General features: G+C 38.9%; 1 protein-coding gene across 1 annotated transcript; it reads left to right on the top strand.

Moving 5' to 3' along the window:
* Window positions 1-31: 31 nt before the first annotated feature.
* treh (trehalase (brush-border membrane glycoprotein)) lies at window positions 32-17,419 on the top strand. Its single transcript, XM_088078357.1, is given in 19 exon segments — window positions 32-215; window positions 931-1,028; window positions 1,120-1,216; window positions 1,880-1,886; window positions 2,135-2,235; window positions 2,402-2,494; window positions 2,678-2,794; window positions 3,065-3,163; window positions 3,165-3,198; window positions 3,292-3,328; window positions 3,953-4,000; window positions 4,003-4,034; window positions 4,036-4,093; window positions 4,096-4,113; window positions 4,218-4,435; window positions 6,470-6,581; window positions 8,888-9,000; window positions 9,093-9,146; window positions 9,960-17,419. Coding segments are annotated over 19 exon segments (1,554 nt in total). The 5' UTR covers window positions 32-135; the 3' UTR covers window positions 10,098-17,419.
* Window positions 17,420-17,772: the final 353 nt, after the last annotated feature.

Raw genomic sequence — 17,772 nt, 5'->3', positions numbered from 1 at the left:
GTTTTAAAACTAGGGGTCAGTATCTTGCTGCTATTCTGTTTAGATGTTATGCCTTAGTATGAACTCTGACCTGGAGGAAGTTCTCAGATCACAGGCTTACTTTTACACTGGTGTCACTTCAGTGTATAACTCGAGATGCAGGAATTGGTGTTTTGCTTTTCATCAGTGGCTCTTTTCGCCTGTGTGAACAGTGCTTTTCCACCACCATGTGACAGGTAAGAAATGTTTTTCTGAAAAAGGTATTTGTATGTAAGAGACTGTATTGAGACAGTTCCCTGTCATTGAACTTTTGTTCATTATTATAAATTCTGGTTAATTGATGGCTGTTAAATTGTTCGGTTAATCTAAAACCTTCATCTCAATACATAGGAAATCTCAGATTTTTTTTTCTTCTTTTGATTTGAATTTGTCACAAAGAATTATTGATCTGTTTGATTGAAAATTGTGATGCTTCCAGTCTAAAATATTGGAATATCTCCATTTTGTCAAATCTACTTATCCTTTTTTTTCATCTGATATCCTAGATACTGTGTGTTTGAATTTTTTTCTAAAGAAATTACACTGTGGTGGCAGAAAAGCATAAAGTTATCTTGGCAGCAGTGAGCCATTTTTGCTTTTCTTAGGCAAAATGTTTATGGAATAACATCAGCCTTTGGCTGCTGAACTCCTGGAATGGGTGTTGTTTTTTGTAAATGTTGAGTCGACACTCTTCTGCAGCCAGCAAACAAACATTTCTCATAATTTTTGTGTTGTATTATCTCCTTCAGCTTGTATTATGTTGTCAGCAGACCTTTGCCCTCACCTGCTTTTTTTCTTGCGATATGGTTTAATTGCTTCCTTGCGGGACTCTGTAACAAGTGGTCGGTAAATTGCACTGATACACATATTTTCTGTCTTGTCTAACGATTCACAGCTCTAAATGAATTTAAATGAAATATACTGCACTGGGCCTGTCTTACAGGTGCAGAAAGCCAAAGTGTTCGATGATGACAAGCATTTTGTTGACATGAAGCTGAAGGAATTTCCTGGTGAGTCATAAGTCAGTCAGTGATTCCTTTATGTGTGTTTAGCTGATCATAACGTGACTGCTTTTGTTGCCCTCTGTGTCTGTTCCTGCAGATGTAGTTTTGTCTGCTTTTGTCAACCTTTCGAATGAATCGCCAAACACAACTGGGATGGAGTTTGAGTCATGGGCACCACATGACTGGCATGACAAGTGAGAATCAGACTCGGATAGTGCTGTATTTTTTTTGTTAGTGTGTTTGGCTGACATGGGCTGATTTTTATGCAGGCTGAAGTTCCTGGGAGGAATAGCAGACCAAGAACTATGCAGGTGGGCTAAAAAGTCAAAATCAGACAGAGCACAATAAGCAATGAAAGAAGAAATTACCCCAAAAATGAGTTAGGAAGCTGTAAAAAAATACAAGAACATTACCTGAAAATTATGGGGAAAAAGTTGAAGGAAAAACAAAACACAACAAGGAAATGATCTGGAAAAAGTACTTTAAAAGTTATTATTATTTTGTAACATAATTCTGATAATTATGAATAGAGTTTTTCCCCTCACTTTTCTTTATTCTATTGACATTTTAAATCTACTCATTTCTTGCAGTTTGTGTAGCATTTACCAAGTTCATTGATCCCCCCCCATGTGTTTGAACGTAATTGCACCAATTTGCTCAGAATTAAAAAGTTTAAATACTTGTAATAGACATATGAAAGCAGCACAACAAAAGTTAAAAGAAAAGTAGCTCCAGGTTTCAAAGGGTTAATTGACTTTATTTGGCCTAACCCTAACTATTTCGTAATAATTTTTAATCGTCATTTTGAGCAAAATGCTAAAAAATAACTGGTTTCTCTAACGTGTATTCATTCGTAGTCTGTCAGTAAGCTGAATGTCTTTGGCTTTTGTGCTGTTAGTTGGACAAAAACAAGTTATCTGAGTATGTCAAATTGGGCTTTAGGAAATCCTTATCGACTCTTATTTAAAAACCAAATAGCCCTTTGAAAAATAATTCAGATTCATCAACCATGAAAAATTATTGTTAGCTGCAGCCCTGATAATATGGTTGAAGCATCCATGTATACCATGTGAGACCAAAGCTTTTAAATTTCAAAAGGATTTCTCTTCAAGATCCACACTGGTGTTAAAGATCACCCAGAACTCTACTTGCAGATATACACCCCACATCCTGTTGTTGTGCCGGGGGGACGCTTCAGGGAACTCTACTACCGGTGAGTGAATGATGAAGCCTGTCTCAGCTGCCTGTGTGAGAGGAAAGAGTCACCAGGTCAGAACGAGGAGAGATCACAGCCAGGCTCAGTCAGGGGTCTCTGCTGTTGAAATCCCACCCGGGTGCCATGTGCCGACAGTGACGTGCGCCTCTCGGTGCCCCAACAGGGACTCCTACTGGGTCATCAACGGGCTCCTGCTGTCAGAGATGACAGGCACGGCCTCCAGGATGATTCAGAACTTCCTCTGCCTCGTCAACAGGTAAGCCTTACAGCACATTTAATCTTTCATAGCACTTTAAAGTCCAGCTCGCTGCAGGTTGTTCAGCAGGCTCATTTTGAATAATAAGTCATCTAGCAACCCAAGTTGTACACTTTGGATGCGATGCTCTTGGGGAGATTTCAAGACTTGTGGAATAAAAGATTTTTTCAATCACTCCTACAGATATGGCTTTACTCCAAACGGTGGGAGGATTTACTATGAAAGGCGCAGTCAGCCTCCATTCCTCACGCTAATGGTAGAGAGCTACTATCAAGCAACCAAGGATAAAGACTTCCTCAGGTGATATTTAGGCCTGAGCTGATGTCTTGCAAGACACATTATCATTTTTCAGCTACCTCGCGTCTCTTCCAGAATAGAAAGAAAGGCACATTTAACATCAAAACCTCAGTGCTCGTGTCTGCCTGCGCCTCGGGTGTTTTGTTTTTTTTCTGATACGCTTAATTAGACTGTGAAACCCAAACTTTTGTGTGTAATGATATTAAGGACTGTGAAAAGTAGTCTGAATTAAAACATGGCTCTCTGCTGTCTGTAAAAACATGTTTGGTTTAGAGCAGCTTTCCCAGCTCTGGAGCAGGAGTACCGATTTTGGATGCAGAATCGCTCTGTGGCTGTGACAGTAAATGGGGCAGAACATGTACTGAACTGGTATCGTGCAGGTGGGCTTGCCAAGGTGCGAAAAATATATCTAGAGAATAATAAAACAAAATCAAGATATTGATATTTTTTAGTTTGTGCCTTGACCTACACTAATCATGTCCTTTACGAATGAATCCTACACCGATGATCTGGAATTAGCCAAAGGTCTTGCTGATGGTAATGGCTTATTAGTGTTCTTTGTTGCTGAATAAATCCCCCTTCATGAGCCCTGCTATGGGCATTTTATTCTATGAGAGAAAATAAGGATAATGCTGTAGCGTACACTGTCCTGAATGAATGTGCTTTACAGTTTATAATTGATCTTCAATAATAAAGTAAAATATATTCCCCTCGATTCAAGGATCCCCTGTACAAAACAAATTTGTCCTGAGAACACTTCATTACCATGTTTGAATGAATATATATGTTAAACACATTCATTTTTTAATATTGCAGCTGAACAATTTGACCACTAATTAAATGTAATTTGTTGTTTGCTTAAATGTACAATTTTGTCTGCCAGCAAAATGTTTTTGCTTAGATTTCTGAGGATTATTCCCATTAATGTAAGAACATATCAACAAATAGTCAAGGTCAAGTTATTTCCTCCTCCAAAGAGGAGACATTTTAGCTTTTGAAAAATGTTGCAAAACTGAAGCAAACATGTTGTTCAGGGGCTGCATATTTTACTTCCACATCCAGTTGACAAATGGCACACACATGAATAAATAACACATTTTAGATGCTGATTTGTTGTGGCTCTACTAGTGACTTAATGTTTTTTTCCCCCCTTGCCCTCAGACCGTAAGGAGCAGCTGTGGATGAATCTGAAAGCGGGTGCAGAGTCTGGTACATAGACAGTGACGGCCACAACAACGGCACCCCGGGGGGAGACCAGCACCAGTCAGATCCTGCCCACTGACCTCAATGCTCTTCTGTGCCTCAGTTTCACAGGATACTAGGCGAGTACATGAGCAGCCTTTGACCTTGGAACTGACTTTAGTCTGCACACTGCTTCTAGCTCCTAACTGGTGTTACATAACATTGATGTGCTGTTTCCTGACAGGTGATGGTGACTCAGCTGCACTGTATAACTGAGCTGCAGCCTGCAGACTGCAGGCGATGGAGTCTGTGCTGTGGAATGCTGAGAGGGGAGCATGGTTTGACTACAACCTGGTGACGCACTCCAAACACATTGAGTTTTACCTCTCCAACCTGACACCTGTTTGGGCACAGTGCTATTCTCGGCCTGAGATGGGAGAGAAGGCGCTGCATTAGCTGAAGGTCAGTGGACTTTCTAGATTTCATTGCGGTCTCATAGTATATAACTAGTTTTTAAAAGGTTGTTTCATCAAAATTACAAAAGATGCATGCGTATTTCCTCCACTTACCTCCAAAAATATCTGCTATTCACTAGTATGTGGAAACTGGGAGTCTGAAGTCTCCAAGTTGTCTATTATTTTGTTTGAGATAATCGAAGTTTGTTTTTTTTTAAACAGCAGTTCACAACAAAAGTTCCCCTGTAATGTATGGTACCCACTGTCAGTGGTGTAATCATAGACTTTTAAAAAAAAAAATAATTTAAAAAAGTATTTAGGTATTAGTTCCAATGACAAGACGAAAATAGCCAAATTACTACTAACCTTCATCTCTATATTGGAGTAGCATCCAAACCTGTCTAAAATAAATCAAAAGATGTTTTTTTTGTTGTCTTACCTATTTACATAAATGAGGTTTGGGGGCAAAATAATAGAAACATCTCTGAATATAATGCAGTCCAAAACCAGAAGCAAACATGTAAGTGCCAAAAACTACAGTTCCACAAACACCCACTTGAGGTTGGCTCCAAGATCGAGTCAGTAGACCCCATGTTAAAATGCCCAACTTCACAGCAGAAATAAATATTTTTCAGCCTTGCACAAAAAAAGTTTTTGGTCTAGCTAATAGCTAATTAGCTAATAGCTAATTTTAACATTCACAACAACTTTACAGGGGCTTATTTGTATAATTTACCATTTTAATTTTATTACGGCTATATATACAGTAATTAAGTGCCTGGACGCTTTGAGTGACAGGCTGTCTGCGAATCATTGCTACAGTCTGAGTCAGATCCAACCCTTGCTCTACAGCTCCAACTTCTTATCTGTCACCTCAGGTCACCTCTGGCTCCAAAAATCCAAAATGGTGACAGCTAAAATGCTTCCCTTCTTTACAATACATCCATGCCAGAATGCCAAGCTTTAGGGCTCAAAACAGAAGTCAACAAACCAATGGGTGATGTCATGGTTGCTACATCTATCATTCAGATAGTTTAATTATAACAGTATGACAATACTAAACATTATAAGCATCATAAAAAGAAAATTTGTTGCATATCTGTTGTGCACCTAATAATTTGACCACAGAGTGTATGTATTCATATGTAAAATAATTCTTTAACCTGTATACGTCCTGATAAGGTTCACAACTTTCCAGTATGATTAGTAGGACTGTGCCCAACTGGGAATTATGCCCAGCCGAATTGGGCTGTTCAGTTCAAATATTCAACGATTCATTTTGTTTTCCATTTCCATTCATTTTGTTTCCGCAGGACGTTCAATGTGACAGCGGCATTCATGTCATTATAGTAAACAAGCTAATGGTGCTTACAGTGGGTCGTAAATGTGCAACATTTTTTGCACACTAGGATCAAACAGAAGCCAGTACTGTATTGTATTAAGTTGCTGTGAGCTGCAAAATCACCACTTTCAAGCATGAGGTCTCTTCCGTGCCATTGCTCAACTTGAAGCAATCTCAGTCAACTGAGGGGTCTCCGACTGGTGATTAGAATCTCAGACTTTCAAGAGGCAGCCCTTATGATTTGTCTCCTCCTCTGTGGCCACTGCAGCTCCTCTTACAGATACAGCAGATCCAATTAACCACTCAGCTGTGGCACATTAAACACATAAACATACCTGCAAATGTCACTTCAGGCTTAGATGCTGGTGTGGTCCTTATTCATCAACACCGGTAACATGAAACTGTATGACCATGACACATTGACATTTTTTATTACAAAAAGGGGAATGGCTAAATGTGATTTTAGTTGGACTTAACAATGTTTTGCTGATGTTCTTGAAAGTTGCTGAGGGAGAATAGATTGTTACTCATTTTATTTCCCCACCATGTTTGCTCATGAATCTGCCCCCTGCTCAGAAACCTAAGATCTTACATGTGCTGCATAAACTGTGCTCATTTGGTCCAGCAGATGGTGCACAAACACCGCTCTGCTATAATCCATACATGCTCTTACAGTTGCTGGTTTTCATGTGTGTTCAGGGGAGTGGTGCTCTCCAGTTTCCTAAAAGAGTTACAACATCGCTGAGAGAGTCAGGGCAGCAGTGGGACTATCCTAATGCATGGCCTCTACTACAACACATGCTCATCGATGGTCGGTGGCAATAAATTAATCTACTACTATGAGAATTTCTTAACACCTGTACTGATGATGCACCAGCTTTTCAACGTGTAACCAGGCCAGCCATTAGGAATTTTGGGCAGGGGGACAAAGTTTGCCAAAGTGGGCTTCCCTCAGAGGTAGTCATGTGGGTCCTGGGTTGAAAAAATGTCCTCCATTGAGAGGTTAGGGAAGTAAAATCAAGTTAGTAAAATCAAACAATACCCAATTTATGCAATTCCAAGACTGTTCAGGGACCCAAGTACACAGAAATATTAAATGCAGTGTTTTGTAAAATGGTAAGGAACTGTGCTTTATTTATCAGAAGAGAGGAGTGGCCGCGGCAAAATGCATGCACCTCTTTTCACCATAAATGGCCACATTTCATGGTTTCTGGCTGTGATAAATGGTGTGATTTTTGATTTTTTAAAAAGAAAACATACCTTTTAAACCCAGCTGCAAGTTTTTAACCCTGTGAAAGCTGGAGTGACATCACTTTTCTTTTGCTGTGTTCAGACACCTTCACAAGTATTTAAACCTTCAAAATATGAGCAAATTAGTGTACTTTCTTTTGAAAACGAGGAAAAAGGCAATTAGCAACTTGGCAAGAACTGTCCAAAAAATTCAAGAAATTAATAGATCTGGAGATTTATTTTTAAAGAAGCTAGGAAAAATGTTCAAGAAACTGTGTTTGTGATTATCATAATTATGCATTTAAAATGATTGTTTTAAAAAAAATATTTTTAAGCACTTTTTTTCATATCATTCCCCGCCTTTTTATTTGGTTGCGTATTGTATTTTTATTAATTTAATTTTCTCAGGTTTTTCAATAATTTTCATGTACTTTTTTTTTTTTTTTTTTTTTACAAATTTTTGATAATTTTTTGATAATTTATTTTTAAGTTGCTCATTGCCTTTTTTACCTATGTTTTTGAAAGACATCATGCCAATGTGCTCATGGTTCAAAAAGTTAATACAAAATACAACTGCTTCAAGTTGACTGTTCCTCCCCTAGGCCAAATAAAAAACATTATTCCCTCCTCAGTGTTTACAAAAAATATCTGAAGTGTCTCAGCTGTTTGGCATGGCCCTCTTCCCTCTCATAAATAAGGACCAGTCCCTAATACCACTCTTTCCCTTGCAAAAGTTTAGCATAACTTTGGAGCGTTGTTAAGCCCCCTATTTAACGAGATAGCATGACATTTTTGGTACCAGTGGATGCTTTAGATCATCTAGTTTATTGTGACATGTGTCCTCTAGCTGGCCTTAAATCTGAGCGCACTACAGCAGGTTTAATTTACCAACATTAGTCTTTCATTGTCTTTCATTGTTGTTCATTGCTTGTTCTCTCTGCCTTTCATAGACACCTTCTTGGCCTGGGCTCGGAGGTCATCCTTTGACCTCCCTAATAAGCGGGCCTGCATGTTGCTCTCTTGTCTTTGCATAATACTTTTTGAAAATGCAGTGGTTGTAGGGTAGTGCTTTATTTTATTCACTCTAGCTTTGTATTCTAGGACACTGGTTTAAAATAAAAACAAAGCAGGTTAAGCTACTGACCTTCATGTTTAATTTCATGCTGTTTACATTCACGCTCTTAAAGGTGCCCTGTGGAGTTTCCTTGAAAACAATTAATAGTTATGTTTCTGTTGAGTGTTCTTTACCAAAAAACACACTGTGTATCCTTCAGCTCTAACTAACATGTTTAATTTATCCCCTTATTGAACATTTACAAAGCAAGGAAAGTTTTAAACTGAAATTGTTATATTCATACTTGCTTTCAAGCAGTTTTCTTCTTACCTGCCTTTTCTGGAACATTGCTGTGTTTGTTTGCATTCCTATTAGTGGAATAGCGTGAAACCATTTGCAGAAGTGTGTATCATATCATCCACTTCTACTTTTAAAAACATTGCTGCATCCAGTGCAACCAGTGCTCATCACCTTTAGATCATACAGAAAGTAACTGGACAAGTTACACGAAGTTGTATTTAATATTTGACTTCAAATCCAACCACCCACAGTGATCTGCAGATACTTGATATCTGCCCTGGTGATGCTCTGCCAGGCCATTAATGCAGCCGGCTTCACTAGTTTCTTATTTAGAGTGTTTTTTCTGCCTTTAGCCTGGTCTTCAGTGAGTGTGACTAATGATAAGAGTGGCTTATTTTTGGCCTTAAAAACTCCTTGGTTGTTTGGTCTGTATGATTGGTCTGAATGTTCCTGTGCCTCATGCATGTTTTAAAAAACTTTTTAAAAAACTCTTTTTTTTTTTTTTAATGATTTAAATCTTCATATATTTTTAGGTTTATCCAAACTGCCTTCAGAAGATGCTAAACAGCTAGCTTTTGACTTGGCCCAGCGCTGGATAAAGACAAACTGGTTGGCGTACATGAAGGATGAAGCTATGTTTGAGAAGGTGAGTCTTTTAAGGTTTTGGTATGTCAGAGCTGGTGTTGCACAGTGATAACACAAATGGCTCAGAATGTGTGATTTTCTTCCTCCTGACAGTATGATGTGAATGGCAATGGCAAACCTGGTGGTGGAGGAGAATATGAAGTTCAGGTATTTCTTTTCATGTGCTGATGGTGTAAAACTAATGTGCTTATAGTCTTTCTAATTTCATAGAGCCCTGTCAATTCTTTCTACCTCACTTCTACTGCTTAACATGAACACATTTACATGTGCACAAATAATCTCACCCCTCCTCGCCTCTTTTTCATTATGCATCTTTATATGCCTCTGTGCTGGCAATAGTCAAGGCCGCAAGCATTATGTTTTCGGGTTGTCCATCCATCCGTCTGTCCGTCCAGCACATTCTTTCGAATGTGGTATCTTAACAAAGCCTCATCGGAATTTCTTTAAATTTTGCACAAACATTCATTTGGATTCAACAGTAAAGTGATTAGATTTTGCCATTCAAAGGTTAAGTTCACTGTGACCTCATCAGGCTTATTCTTGTGAATCTTGAGAACACCTTGGGGAAATTTCTTCAAAATTGGCACGAAGATTCGATTGGTCTAAATGATGAGCTGATTAGTATTTGGTGGTCAAAGGTCACTGTGACCTTGAAACTGCTGACTGTAGAGATCTTCTCTGCGTGAAGTGTCCATGTTTTCACAGATACGGAAGTAAACTGTAAGTGCGAGTTGACTTGTGCTTGGAGGCATATGCAACCGTGAGGCAGTATATCTATCTAGTTTTTTGGTATAATTTTCTACCCTGTTGGGTCTTGTTGTCGTCTACTTTTCACTTTGGTTTTCTTACGTATTTCCATCAGCACAGATTAATCATGTTTCATTACTGATAATTGTATTTCTTAGTGTTATATGAAAAAGAAAACATCCCTTATGCTTTCTTGTGTTGCCCTTTCTGTAGCTCCGTTTTGGCTGGACCAGTGGTGTAGCCCTGCAGCTCCTGGACCAGTATGGGGCGACTCTCGCCTCAGGAAACAGACAAGGGTCTTCTGGCCTCCTGCCGCCTCTCGTCATCTCAGTTGCTTTCATGCTCCAGTGAATCAGTGGTGCGAGAAGAGTCTGACTGGAGGTTAGATTGTATTTTTTTGGTCTCATTGCATTACATCACTCCTGTCCACTGACAGACTTCAAACAAACAGAGACTGACATTAAAAATGAGACTAAATTGTGCATATTTTAACAAAGTCTGATGTCTTTCTGAATCATATATTATCAGGATCACTCTTATTTGCAGAGGGAACAGGATATGACTTAACAAACTAAGAATTCCTTTGATTAATATTTTAGTATTTATCCTCAGAGGTAAATGATCTCTTAAGATATCAGAAGACGCAGATCATGTAGACACTTCAATAGACTCTCCCCAGTATTACAGACTGTTGGTGCTGGCTGCTGCTTGGATCACAACATTAACTTGTCCCAGATATTGAACTGACATTACAAACAGCTATTCACCTAATTCAATTATAAAGTTTATTGCTCTGCTGCAGCTTAACTCACTCTGAGGTCTCCTATTTGCATGCAAAATGAAGTTGGAATGTAAACAAGCTCATGTGAGAAATAAAATGCAAAGTGAATACATTAGTGATGTTTAAAACTTAGTGTCTTTATAACGTCTTTATTATATCTGTCTCCTCAAGCCGCCTTTATTCAATATTACAAATCAGTTGAGAAATTTCAGATTACAGTGTTTGTACAATAATCACATAATCACGTTATATATAAGGAATTCCTGCATACTGTCACACTAAGTTTATTTGAAATGCAATGTTTTGGTCTTATACCTTTATTGGGCATGGCTGGTCTGTGAAAGGATCTGTCAAAATCCTACACACCCCTCTACCAATACCAATCTACTTAACAGACAAGATTCAACATAAGATTGCATGTTCCTCTTTAAAGAGAGCATAGGTTCATTTGGTTTCAGTTTGGTGCAAAACACAACACTGCCAACCACAGAGACCAAACACATTGCCTGTAGCTGCTTCACATTAAAAGCCACCCTGTATTCTGCCAGTTGAAAGCTTTAATAATGAGCAGTAGGACGTTAGGTTTGCATTATTGTTAACCTAATACAGCTCTGACGTGATGGAAAGACAGTGAACAACAGTAAGGCCAATATCAATGAAATAAAATTACACTGGATTGCATCTATGCATTGTTTTCCTGTGAATCCCTAGTCCACGTGACAGTAAATTAAATCCAGGATGGGAATGGAAGATGCCACTAACAATAAAAATCTGCTGTATAGAGACATAATAACTAAATGTAAATACAATGAAAGGCTAATGCATAAAAAATATATAGAAATGGTATCAAAAACTGGCTGTGGTGTCTAAGTGACTAAAGGAGACAATTTTTCTAATGTTGTGCAAGAGGGCTGCAGCCAGCAGCCGCGAAACAGGCTGTGATGTAAACACTCTGGGCAATTATGCACTGTCAATATATAGTACATCCACTAAAACTTCTTGTTTGCAACTGATTCCGATTGTTGTTATAAGTGTCTGACATCATAATGGAAAGAACCCTAAAGAGAAATTAAATAGTTTTCTTTACCTTTCACTTCTGTTTGTGATTGTGTCTAAACAAGCTAGCACAAGAAGTCTTCTTCTGAAATCTCAGTTGAAACAGCTGAATTGCTAGTAACAGTTAGTGAAGATTGCAAGGAAGTTTGTTGAAGTACAGAAAGCATAGCTTAGTGTTATCTATTGTCAGTGTCTAGGGTGAATATTAGCTGGTTTCAATGATGTAAAAAATTCTGCAAGATTTCAGAATGAGACTTCTCCTTGAGCGAGATTTGATAACAGACTGTATCAAGCAGAAGCTAAAGAAAAACATTTTCTCTGTAGCGTCCTTTCCATAATGTTTTCAGACACCGATAATAAAATTCTGAGCCTGTCAATGGCAGAAAACAATGACTTGAATGGAAATTGATGGTGTATAATTGCCAAGAGTGGTTACATTTCAGCTCATTTCGTGGTTGCAGCGTTTATCTAAATACCGGACCAATTGTCTACTAGACACTAAACATGGGAAATGGGGTCGCGGTGGAGAAATACAGTAGTTTCCCTTAAAGAAAGACAAAAATCATACCTACTTTTTCCCCATTTTAGTAAAGGTAATTTTTGAAATGCTGTGTTTTGCACCTAAAGGCCACCATATTACACATTAAGCCCCTTTGATGTTACAATAGACTACTTTGACATTTTGGGTAATTGTGTTCTCACTTCAGTTTATACTCAGGCTCACACAACAGAGAGTAAGAAAAGTCAGGAACCTTGAAAAATGTATGAAGGCACTGAAAACATTTGACTGTAAACACACAAATGTATCGTTAATCTAAAAAGAAACAAAGACAAGTCAACAATTAATTTTTTTTCCATTTCTGATTGTTCAAAGCAAGTCATTTTCTCTTTGGCATTTCTGCTTACATCTATGGTAAAATGCAGGTCAAGCATGAAATTAGGTCCATATAGATATTCAAATGGTTGTTGGAAAAAAAAAGTAATGAGGCCTTATACTTAGCAGAGAATTTCGCTGCATCCCTCTCCTTAGCATGAGTGCACATGAGGGATTGACTGTGCAACTTAAATGGGCAAAAGGCCAATAGGTGCAGCAGTCTGTGCAACCCCAAAGATCACACCCTAGTAATGTGCTATTGTGAGCCTCCATCTACAAGTCATATTGTCATCTTTTTTTTTCTTTATCCCTACGCATAACTGTGACACCCACACAGTAGCAGCATAGTGTATTATGCTGTTTTTAGAGAGGTTTAAGCAGCATGCAGCAGTCATTATGTTTTCAGCCCACGTTGACAGCAGTAACTCAAGTAGAACCTGCTCCTTTTGATAACTTGCACATTACCATGCCGTTTTAGCAGAAATGTGTTGTGTTCTGGTAATGAGGTGGATCTGTAAAGTGTGGAATAAGTTGTCCGGCAGTTAAGTGGCAATGAGGTGAAACTACAATTTGTTGGTGTGTGCACGTGCATTTATGCCTTTTAATTGCACAAATGAGAGGACATTATTCTGAGAAGCACGTTCCATGGGCGGTCCATGAATTGTAAGCAGCGGCAACAAGTGTATTACATGTTGTTTTGAAAGTAAAGGTCAGGGTGTCTTGTCCTCATCAGTCATCCCATAACTCCCACAGCATGCAAACTAGCATGTACATACCAAATTGTTATTTCTTTTAAAAGTGTTCCACATAATAGATTTATTGGTCTTTGTGGAAAATGTACAGCTTACAGACAAGAAAATATGTTTGAAGTCGTGTAGCTAGAACAGTGATATCCTAAGGTGCAGGGTGGCCCCCAAACCATTTTCTAATTTACCATAAAAATAAAGTGATTTGCACTAGTAACTGCTCTTTTTACTTTCAGTATACATAAGGTGCCAGAGTATATGTATATATAGCATAAAACAGCGCCAAAATAGAGCTTCGAACTTATCAATAAAAATGCCAGTGGAGGATCCCCCGCACCCATGAAAGAGGTCCTAGCGAAGCCCCTAATGTCCTTAAGATACGAGAGACAATCCTAAATTCTTAGAAATGACCTAAAATCTGAGAAATGTTCTAAATTCCAAGACACATCCTAAATCCTAGACATGTCCTAAATTCTGGAAACGTCCTAAAATCCTAGAAATGTCCAAAAATCCTATTAACGTCTTGAAATCCTGGAAATGTCCTAAAATCCTAGAAAGTGCTATAATCTGAGAAATGTCCTAAATTCAAGAAATGTCCTAATAACCTAGAAATGTCCAAAATTCCTAGAAACATGTATGGGGCTGCTACGACTGGCCCCTGGTCCCGTCATTTTGCAAAAGTGTATCCCTGGGCTACAGACAGGAAAGTCTTTTTTGTTAAAGATTTCATTCATTCTTATGTCATTAAAATTCTACATGTATCCCTACAAGTCTTATATGATATGTTAAAAAAAGATACCTAGGTGTGTAACGCAATCCCTGATTTCCATAACGAGAATAAGATGCAGGATTATGTGCATAAATGTGTGAAATCTTATCAAACAAGTGCGGAAGTGAAAAAAAAGTAGATGTATAGGACAATGAAGGTGGATTCATGTCTCTGAATGTCTGTGTGGCTTTAGACGGAGGCCTGGGGTTCATTACTGTTCCCCAGCTCAGCCTTCACTAGCCCCTGCAGCACACATCACAAAGACTACTCATTATCCACTGAGTCCTCCTGTTGCCGCTTAGTCCTGCTTGGTGCTGCAGGAACCCAGCTCTGCACTGCCAGGATAATCCGCCCCACCCACCCACAACCCCGCAGTCAGTGAAGACCCACGATGGGACTGAGCAGGGAGGTTGTCTGTCCTCTGATGGTGAATCAAAGAGCCAGGGATGGTTCCACTGACTCCCATTCAATATGCTCTGATCAATAACTCATTGAAGGATCATGCCGGCCTTTCTGCGTAATGTATTTCCCTAATTATGACCATAGCCTCCACAAAAAATTGGTTTGTCTCTGGATTAGCAACTAAATTGTTTGGAGAATAGGCCATCTCCTTGACCTCTAAACTGGAAGCATTGGCTAACTGGAGGCATTATAGGGATAGATATGAGATAGCTTAGTAATATTGATTTGGCACTGTCCGGAGATATCAGGCTTTAATAATCGATAACTCTTGAAGAATCGTTCCTATAGAATTTCTCCTGCTTAAGAGGAGATTTTAAAATCCAATCTAATGGAAGGAAGAGCTATCAGCAAGAGAAAATGTAATATTGTCTCAGCTGATCTGCACCCTTGAACTCAAGACTGGGAGGAGATCTCTGAAAAAAGAAAACTGCATCAAAAGCATTTCACCTTGCTTATGCATTTACAAGTTGTATATCTCTTTGTGGGAGTCCTAGGTGGCTCTTACATATTTCTCTATGATAGTGTGAAGAGTGGCTGTGGGTATATTCATGCCTTTATGTTTTGGAATAAATGTATCAGCTTCGCTCTCACATGGCATTTCTGATTCAAGAAACACCATAAACCTTTAATATATTTTATATCATCATGTAAAGAGCTCACTTTGGTCTTATCTAAATATTTGATTACAACAGTCTGTATTTAAAATTACACTCGCCTAAAATTTAAAACAAAAAGTTTTTAAAGTCTTTAGGTACTTCTTTTACATTAAATATTTATGACTAAATATGCAGCAATTACAGAAAAAGTATCATTAGTTATTATCAGTTTAACACAGAAAGTCAGCTAATTTGCTTTTTTGGGATCATTTGGATGTGCTTTGATCAGATACGTGCCAGCAGCGCAAGCAAACAACTCTACAAATGTCATTGTATCCTGATTCACCTTTTTCTAACTGCCCCAAATCAGTAGAAAAAGATAAAATAAAAACAAAAACAAACAAAGGAGTGTGATCATGTCACATCACTCACAGTGAGATGCTGAGTGACAGAATATGTTTTAAGACCTTTAATGTAAATACCACTTAATTAAAAAAAATAAGATAATTTATGTTAAAATTAGAAAAGGTAATTGATGAGCTCAATATACAGAAATATATATTCTTGATTAACTAATGTTAGGGCTCAACAAACTCTTCTTGCTCTAATGTTGATATTTCAACAGTTTTCCTTGCTCAGAAAAGCCCATTTTGTTGAAATTTCCCAGACATCTCAGAAGGATAAACACACAGATTTACGACTTGATGTCCCTCCTCCCGTCCAAAACTTCCCCCAATAAATTAGGACTGTTGCCCAAATGTGCCACTGTGAGGCAGTAGAGCTCTGTGTTGTATAGGATGATGCGCCTTGTTTTTCCAGTCATGCCATTTTGTTCTGGTGGGCATACACATCATGGACACCACAAAAGCCTATCAGCATTTGCAGTGTGGCACAGTGTCCATGCCTGCTGCTTTTACCAGACACTTGACATGGCTAAAGAATGAGTCACATTCTGTGAGTTTGTCTTCAAAGATGGTTCTGTTGCTTGAACCATAAGCCAAGAGAATCACACGCAATATTTCACACTGATTTTTCCATTATCCAGCTGAGTGGGATGTCAGTATGATGACTGGCTCAGATCAATAGTGTGCTGTTGGTGTGGAGTTGAATTGTTAGATCTTGGGCTGTTCACTCTTCCCTGGGAGAGGGAGATGGTTTTGTTTTGTCTGAGTAATTGAGAGTGATCACGCATTGTGTACATGCCACAGAGAGAACACGAATAAGGTTATCACATCTATGCTTGCAGCCTGATTTCAGGGAAAGATGAAAGCAGTGTTGTGCAAACTGGCTGAGCTTGCTGCGTAATGGCAGGGCAGGACATTTTGTGTGTGTGTGTGTGTGTGTGTGTGTGTGTGTGTGTGTGTGTGTGTGTGTGTGTGTGTGTGTGTGTGTGTGTGTGTGTGTGTGTGTTTGTGTGAGTGTGTGTGTTTGAGAAAAGTGTCTGAGACGTTTTTGCAAACAGGGAGTTTGACTGCATGGTAGCTCTATCATGGGATGCAAACAAGTCAGTCAAACAGCCATGCAGGGGAGGCCATGCCTGGAGAGGGGGGATGAGTCCTGCTTATTACAGCTGCACAGATGGTGCAGCAGATGAGATGGAAGGGATAGATGGATACATAAGGAGGGAGAGTAAGACAGGGAGAGAGAGAAATGGTATGAGAGCACGTGATTGACAGTGTACATAAGGAGCGCCGGATTGGAGAACTTCCAAAGGAAACACTTAAATATTTATTGTTTTGTGGCTGGTCGGAAACTTTCTTTCCACCTCCAATACACCAGCAAGAAAAATGGCTGAGGAGCTGCTGTGAAATATTAATTCTATTGCGGGGAAGCGGGATGCTGAAGGTACGAAGGATAGAGCGACATATGGTGGGAGATCCTGAGGGAAAGAACACCGGCAAAGAACACTCCACAGACGAGAGAGGGTCGGTGCAGTGAGGATGTGAGGCGTAGTGAAGGGAAAGAAGGAGGGAAATCAAATTATTGGGAGGAGGATTCAGTGGAGCTCATGAGTCTGCATTTGCAAGGGAGCAATATTTGAACAGGCCAGACTTTGTGCTTTGTAAGCTATTATTGCAGGCACAGTCAATATTCATTCAGTCTGTCTTCCAGTGATAAATGGAGAAGTAATAGGGAAGATGACACTTCTCTCGTATTAAAAAAGGCAACCTTAGCTGACACAGAGGCTTCACAGTTCTCCTCGCTGGTTTTAAGTAATATGTTTGACAGTCAACCACTTTTGGTTTCTTTTGTCAGATTTTAAGAGTGCAATTCAGATACTCCAGATTTAAGTCGTATTTGTGTCATACAAGACAAGTTTTGTGACTTTCGTTGTACAGGGACGTAGACCCCATAGAGAAGAGTAGACCCCATAGAGAATTAATAATGCTCTCACCCCAATATATATATATATATATATAAAGAGCATATGGCTTGTGGGAGTCCACCTACTGAATGATTCCCAAGTTTACAGCCCCATATTCCCACAACATACTGTGCAAGAGTAATAATGGCCATATGTCTGGTATATAGCATTTTTAAAATGTAGAATTTCTATAGCTGATATTATGAAAAGTATGTTTAAACTTAGTGTTCAAGATGGACTTCTGTTGCACAATTACAAAGAACAAAAATGTGAGCAGTCCAATCCTTTATTAGTCCCAAAGTGGGGGAGTTTGCATTGTTACAGCAGCAAGGAGTGTACAAGATAAATAGTAAACACACAAGACGCCAACTAGGCAG

The sequence above is a fragment of the Plectropomus leopardus genome, chromosome 6, assembly GCF_026936395.1.
Source record: "Plectropomus leopardus strain MGB_pleo_1.0 chromosome 6, ASM2693639v1, whole genome shotgun sequence".
In the NCBI taxonomy this organism is placed as follows: domain Eukaryota; kingdom Metazoa; phylum Chordata; class Actinopteri; order Perciformes; family Serranidae; genus Plectropomus; species Plectropomus leopardus.
This window is presented reverse-complemented; position numbering and strand designations above follow the sequence as displayed.